The 7,916-nt window shown below is 38.1% G+C and overlaps 1 protein-coding gene across 10 annotated transcripts in view; it reads left to right on the top strand.

The window, feature by feature from the left end:
* Positions 1-7,916, top strand: part of LOC117174910 (zinc finger protein 658B-like) — a 184,814-nt gene that overhangs the window by 47,508 nt on the left and 129,390 nt on the right. For 4 of the 10 annotated variants that reach the window (XM_033364352.1, XM_033364356.1, XM_033364355.1 and 1 more), the window contains one exon: positions 4,683-4,876. The exons of 5 other annotated variants lie outside the window; for them this stretch is intronic. In XM_033364352.1, coding sequence (XP_033220243.1) covers positions 4,773-4,876 — 104 coding nt within the window. In that variant the 5' untranslated portion in view covers positions 4,683-4,772. Of the gene's footprint in view, positions 1-4,682; positions 4,877-7,916 lie in introns of those variants that run through there. One more of the 10 variants, XM_033364358.1, reaches the window with a different exon arrangement.

Here is a 7,916-nt window from a genome sequence, read left to right as displayed (position 1 = left end):
CGCAGTGTAATGAGTGGTTTAACAAGTTCAAAAGTGGCAATTTTGATGTGAGAAACGCTGACCGCGGCTAACCACCGAAATCGTTTGAGGACGTCGAATTGCCGGCTTTGCTGGATGAAGACGATGGTCAGATGCAAAAACAGCTCGCAGAACAACTAAATGTGTCCCAGGCAACCATTTCCAGACAAGAATATGAAAGTAGGCATGAAAAAGTGATTTTTCTCGATGACAATGCACCATCACACAATCTTGACATTCATCTTTCTCCGCTCGTGTACGTTCGTGTTCGGATTTTTCTAGAATTTTTATTTTCCTGGCTAATTTTTCATCAACTCTCTGGTACATCAAGATCTCTTCTTCGCACATCGAAATATTTAAAATCGTACCCGGTTCAACAAAAGAATTAGAAATAACATCGCTCCTAATCCGATTGCTGATGCATCCGTGTGCAATTCACTACGTTTTGCTAGCGGATTATAAAGACCCAAAATAGGCTCCGAACTGATTAATTGTTTGATTTTCTTAAAAGAAAATTTCTGAGCTTCACCCCAGACAAATTTTACACCGTCCTTCAAAAGTTCAATTAACGGATCCATCAAACACGAAAACTTCGGAATAAAACGTCTCGAAAAGTTTGCAAGTCCTACAAACCTTCTAACATCATGCACATTTTCCGGCTGAGGAAACTCTACAATTGCTCTAATGTGTTTTGTACCTGATTGCATTCCATCTTTTCCAATTACAAATTCTAAGTAATCCAATTTAGGCAACCCAAACTTGCACTTTCTTAAGTTTAATGTGAACCCTGCTTTTATCAAAAGATCCAAAACCTGGCTTAATTTTCGTATAAATTCCTCCCAAGTCTTGGCATAAATCAAGATGTCATCAAAATAAGTAAGAGCTAAATTAGAATTATTTCGACCAAAAATCCTTTTAATTAATTTAGAAAAATAGAATGGAGCATTCATCAAACCAAACATTGCTCTCTCAAATTGACTCGTCTCATCCTGAGTTATAAAAGCCGTCTTTTCTTTCGCACTTTCAGTTAATGGAATGTGTAAATAACTATGTGACAAATCTAAAGTGGCAAAAAACTTGGAGCCATGCAATTGATCTAGACCATCATTGATATTTGAGAGAGGGAAGTTTGTTCGAATTGTCATCTGGTTTAATCGCCGATAGTTGACAACTAGACGCGGTGATCCATCTGCTTTAGTGACTAAAAAGCACGGGCTAGCGAAGGGTGAATTTGTTTCTTTAGCTAAACCGACTTGTTTATATTCTCCTATAAGATCTCGCATCGTTTCACGTTCCGATGAACTCAAATTATACGGCTTCGCAGAAAACGGTTCCGACCCTTCTTTTAAAATTATGTCCATTTCCAGGACATCTGTACGTCCTAACTCCGGTAAATTTTTAGCAATTGCTCGACGTTTAGAATTTAAAAGATCAACCATCTCTTTTGATTCGGCCTTAGATAACGATTCGTGTATTTGTACCTCAGACTTGATAACTGGCTCAAATCTAGGTTCCATTTCTGGAATTTCTATTATTGTCAAAATCTTATCTGCAAGAATTTTCCCTTTCGATAACTTGACCTGTTTATCAATTATATTTTCATAAGGCAACATTTATTCATAATCACCGACTAGTGCATTAATAAAATTAATTGATCCCGGGTGAATACTAACTTTTTCGTTAACAGTTGGTCTCAACTCTTGAAGGTTTGACTCGATGTTTGATTCTTTAGCTAACGGAAAATTATTTGCATGACAATAAGTTATTTTATCACCGAATTTATAAAATGCAATATGAAGCAATTCCGTAAAAGATCTACCGATGATTACATCATAATTAGTCGCGTTATCTGGCACTACTCTGAAACAAATGTCATTAGCTGAGCACTCGTCAACCTTTATATTGGCCTTCATTATACCTGGAGAGCGCGTCGTGGCTTCAATGCTTCCAAAACCTATCAATTCATTTGGACGTTTCAAAAATTCAAAACCGTGATTAAGCGTAACGGAACCTTTATGGTGCACACCGAAGATCCATGATCTACCAGAAAATCAAGAATCACATCATTAATTAAAGTCTTCTTTAAATACTTTTTCTCAGATGGATCGCAATTAGAAGTAATAAGATTTATCTTACCTTCGTCGAGTTTCTTAGGCCTACTACAATCTTTTTTGAAGTGACCTGTCTCGTTGCAACGAAAACATTTAATTTCGCGTTTCGCAGGACATTCTTTTGCGTAGTGATTGGTCGAATTACATCTAAAACATGCACGCTCCGCACCTGCACTAGGACTTGATTCTTTTTTCCAGCTGCCTCTAACGTAGTTGCTCTCCTTTGAAGTCGTTGTCGAAGTTTCCTTCTTATCCGGTATCAAACTCTAAGACAAATTTTTATCGTTCCTTTGATCAGCTTCTCCAGAATTCTCACGTCTTGAAGAAAAACGTTGCTTTCTTGAATTCTCCAGATCCTCAAACATTAAAATATTTTGAAGAAGATTGACATGGTCGAGATATGTTTGTGATGTTATTATGGAACTCGTATCACGAGACAACAGTCCAACTGCCAGTTGAGTCTTGGTTTCAGTCAAACTAAATTCGAATTCTTTGCAGAGTCGAACCTTCTCAAAAAAGTATTCTCGAACATCTTCTCCAGGTCGTTTGACATCGCTGTTCCATTGCCTTCCATTTTTCAGTTTAAGATTTTTCAACCATAAAAGTAGCTTTAAATTGCTGACTGAATTGAGTCCAATTTTGATTTGTATCAATTCGACTCAGATGCCAGTTTCTTGCTGCTTTCTTTAGGTGCGCTCTTGCTGTTTCAAAAGCTACAGCCTCAGTCCAACGATGTAACGTAGCAGTGGATTCCAACTGCTTCAACCACGCTCTTGCTTCTGAAGATCCTTCCAGTCCAGTGAAGTCAATAATATTATGCGTTAAGTCCGGAAGAACATTGTAATGAAATTTTTCGGGCTGCTTCTTCTGTGACACATTTTGCAGTAATGTCGCGTTTTGATCCAAAAGTCTAGTCATAGCTGCTAGGACTTGCGACATATTTTGCTGAAAATCTCCCTGAAACTCATTTCCATGTTGCGAAATTTGATTTGTGACATTTAAAACTGGGCTGCTTAGATCTCCGGGTTGAACATTGTTATTCAGCGGCTGCTGATTCTGTGGAGGATTGAAACGTCTTGATAGTCTATTCTCTTGACCTTCCGTATTCTTTTGATTTGACCAACCAAGCCAATCAGGAGATGTAGTTAATCCTCCAACTGTTCCTTGTTGATCCATTCTCACTATTCACTATTTACTATTTTTTTTCTTTTAAATCACTATTCTCGGAAATATCTAATTAATTCTCACATATAAAATAGAAATATCAATTTACGGAATACGCGAGAACAATCGAGAAGCTTTTTTTATCATGGCGTTCGATACCACGTTCTTTTGTTTTTATTGATTTGCTTGATTACCAGAATTTTTCCAAATTTTCCGATTTTTCCGATTTTCGCGGGTTCGCGCTTCTTAAAAAATTCTTATTTAGTGGAAATGGGCCTCTATCCGACTTCTGAAATTGTTAGAATTCAATTTAAGTTAACTATACGATGTTGAGTTAACACGTAAGTTGACACAATGAAAAATCCACACGTTAGATTGTTTATGTAAATTTTAATAAATGTAACAAATATAAGTAATACAGTAAAACGTTACGACCACTTGGCCTGCACTTTCGACTCTTTAGCCCACAAACTCGGTCCGCGATCCGACTCAACAGCCTCGCAATTCTACACTCACTTTCAACTATTTTATAACAACTCAACGCTACCTAGCAACCTTGTATAAAATAGAACTATGTATGTATTTTTTTAACAAGACAAAGGGTACGATGCTGGGAGAAATCTTTCATACAAATTTTGCCTCAAGTTTCTTCGATTATGAGAGCCACAGTTTTGCATAATCACACTGTACAGTCTTAACTGAGATTTGAAAAAAGGATATGGTTCAAGATGACGAGTCTATTTTGAATTTTACGTGGATAAGATATTGGCTTTCACGCACGTGATTAGCATACCACAAATTATCAGTACGAAATGCTGGATCATTAACTGACTCTCCACTTGGTATAAACTCAGTAGTGACATTGTGACCATCTATCTTGATCTCTGACTAAATTCCATATTGGAAATTCTCTAGTTCTAAATTCCGCGTCAATTGTTTTACCACTACTGTCGGGATGATTTTTTACTTGTCATGAGGAAGATTTACGCCTGAGAGAGCTCGGCTCAGAGGCATGAGTAAAAACCGTTGAACTACTAAGATTGTCACTGATTGTAGCATTATACATTGGTCCTAAATACGTAACAGCATCTTTCCTGTCCATAACATTCTGCTTTACAAATATTCCTGTGAAAACAGATGGTGTCAAGTTGTGACGGCTCCTGACCACCCAGTCGTAATCGGGCAATCGTACTTTATATTCAACATGTATTAGAATTGGCGTTTGAGCTTTTGCAGCAGTCATACCCAGAGGCCTTATCGCCTTGTCAGATGATGCATATCTAAATAATAAAAAAATAGACTTATCAAAAAATTAATCAAAATACATCATATTTATTATTTATTGAAGAATTCGTTATTTCTAATTATTGATATTTCTTATCTTTTCAGGAGATATCATTCTACGCACTTGTCTGCTTCAAGAATTAAAGCAACATCCTCAAGTCTGCCCATAGTGGCTCTGCAGAAGTATTGATCTTCATGATCTCTGTGCTGATCAGCTTAGAATCCACGCAGCTTGACAGGCATTTTAACTCATGCCGTTTTCCTTCAGCTGTTTTTGAATCTCGAGTAATAAGTCTCAAGTAAGCTGCTGATCTGGATAATTTATATCCAATGTATTAAATTTAGCTCTTTATGCAGTTCGTCTACAGTTGTGCATGCTCGAATTGCTTCAGGGTGGCGTCTATCATCAGCCAGACCCGATTGCAAAGCTATATCACAAATTGCTTAAAGCACTCCCGTCTGATCATCTTCGACTCGCGGACGTTCTCCTTCATCTGTATTTTTAAGGAATAATTTTTCGGATTGCTACTTTTTATGTTGCAAAATGCTTAGCGTTGCTTTCGTCTGTATTCGATCTGCTAGTCCACACTTATATTCTTGTTATTTAATTTTTTTTGGCGTTCTTCAAGTCTGTTCTCATCTTCTTTATTTTGCTTTCGAAATCAAAATTTGCAAGCTCTGCATCTCTTTTCATAATGAGACAGTTCTGTTCAATATTCATAATTCGCATTTCTTTTTCTAAAACTTTCTGTTTTGGCTTTGTATATGAAGGGGAGGGCACATTACTAGTTGAAGACTCGCTGACTTTTTTGGATTTACAGAAGACTAGGGGAATTTCGTGACTACATAAATGGTGAAAAAAATCAACGTTTGTCTATTTATTACACAAAAATTGGACTTCATCGAGGTTTTTCGAATAAAAATAAAAATCTAACTCTGCACACAAAGTAAATACGCATAAGAGTTAATATAAATAATCTAGCCTCACTCATCAAAATGTTAATTTAGCTGAAATTTGAACATTTCAACAAGTATACGTTTATGAAAAGACAAATTGCTAATTTTTTTATTAAATTGTTTCATCTTTTTTGGTTCAAAAGTCGGTTAGAAGTTGAACAAATTTAGTTGGAATTAATTATTTATGTTGAAGGCTTCCGTTTCCCTTACCGATCGTGAAAGATCTCTTTTGTGTAAAGTGATGGTTTTTTTTGGCTTTGGTGAAGGGAATAAGGGTGTGTTGATGCATATAGGGCAGAAAGTGCGGATATCCAGTGTAAAGGAAGAAGGGTGAGTGAAGAAAAATGTGTGAAGGGTGAAAGTGAGTGGTTTGAAGTGTAAATTTGGAGCGTGCGATGTTTTCGATGTTAGAAGTAGGAAAAATAATTGCTGGAGAAGGGAGGCAAGAGGTAGGCGATAAAGGCGGGAAACGTCACGGAGAGGTAGGATGCCGTCGACTCGTATTCCACAAACTGGCGCCAGAGGACAACAGTTACTGGACGATTGCACAGAACAGCAAGCAGTAATGGCAACAAGAGCTGACGTTGCAGAAAGCGTGCGCAGTGGTGGGAAGGGCGACGTTTATCGCAGTGACAGTAACGATGAGGAAAGGTCCGTGAAGCCGACCAGGGAGGGTATGGTAGCGAGAAAAGACTCAGGTACGTTACTAGACGTGATAGGAGCAACAGGATGGTTTATTTTTAATGACAACATGAAAGGAGATAAAGAAGAATGTGGCACATGATAGGAAGTATCAATGTGGGGAATGCGATAGGGTACGAGCACTTCCCGACTATAGCTACACTAAAAGGAGGCGTCAATAAGTGCGGCAGATAGAGGAAGAAAATAGGGGGAAAGAAACACGAAAATGGGAGTCTGAAGGGTAGATAAATTAAAAGTACTAAAGAAGAAGAAAGAGTAGGAGTAAAGAGAGGCTGGTGGAACAAGGAATGCTGGAGAAGTAAAAAGAGAATGAAACAGTGTAAGAAAATGGATAAAAGGGGAAATGGAGAAGGCGGAGCATAATAGAAAAAAGTAGAACATGAGAAGATGCTGGAAAGAAAAAGACAAAGGGGAAAGGAGGAATATAAGGCAGAAGTAGAAAAAGCGATCAAAGAAGGTTGGATGTGGGATGTGATAAATAGGGATAGAAGGAAAGGAAGAGCGTTAATGAAGAAATGGGAATGGACGGATTATTTGAAGAGTTTATTAGGGGGTGAGCAAAATAAGATCAAAGCGGAAAAGAGAAGGATATTCCAAGGAGAAATGGAGGAAGGGAACGAAATTACAAGAGAAGAAGTGAATGATGCAATAGATAGGCTAAACAGAAACAAGGCGACAGTAGAAGATGTGATGGAGAAGGAAGCGATGAAGTATGCAGGAGGAGTTAGGGATGGGATATGGAAGATTTGCAACACGGTCTGGAAAAGAGAACGATGTCCGGAAGAGTGGATGACTGGACTGGTAGTACGCTTGTCGAGAAAGAGTAAGGAAAGAAAGTAGAAGAATACAGATGGATTAATCTCATGTCAGTCGGCTATAAAATATATGCATAAATCTTAAGAAAGAGGTTGGTGAGTCAGGTAGAACAAAAAGAAAATATCCCACACAATCAGATGGGAGTCAGAAACGGATGGGAACGGTAGACTACATCTATGCACTTAACTACTTAGTTAACAGAAATTTAGGGAGAAAGAAAGGGAAACTAGTCGCATTGTTCGTAGATTTCAAAGCAGCGTTTGACTCAGTGAACAGTAATGTGTTATGGCCTCGAGCTAGATGTAGTTGCTCTTTGTTTTTAGCATAGATCTTTAAGATCCTCCATGTAAAATACATGAGTGACCTTGTACTTTCAATCTGCAGGTTTGCTGCAAATGTACCCGTCGGAATGGCAAAGTGCTAGAGATAGTGGCAAATCATGTGACGCAAAAGAGGAATAGGCTCATGGTGTTGCCCTGCAAGACAACTCTCTGAAAGATGACCTTGTTAGTTGTCACACGATTTTTTCCAGATGAGATAGTAAAAGACCACACTGCTTCATTTGCCGAAGTATCCTATCATTTAGGATAGCTGTAAATATCTTATACTGTGTGTTCAGACAAGTGATTGGCCTGTAATTCTTCGGGTCAGCTGAGTTGCTTATTTTCGGTAGGAGTATTGTGTGCCCTTCCACCAGCTACTCCGGAATCGGCTCCTCCGACTCTAAGTATGAGGTGAAAATACGAGCCAAATGCTGATGGTTTGAAGGAAACTTCTTCCACCAGAAGGTTTTGATACAATCTGGTCCCGGTGCGGAATAATTCTTCATCCCTCTTAATACTTTTTTCACCTCCTCGATATTGA

The sequence above is a fragment of the Belonocnema kinseyi genome, chromosome 6 (assembly GCF_010883055.1).
Source record: "Belonocnema kinseyi isolate 2016_QV_RU_SX_M_011 chromosome 6, B_treatae_v1, whole genome shotgun sequence".
Lineage (NCBI taxonomy): Eukaryota > Metazoa > Arthropoda > Insecta > Hymenoptera > Cynipidae > Belonocnema > Belonocnema kinseyi.
This window is presented reverse-complemented; position numbering and strand designations above follow the sequence as displayed.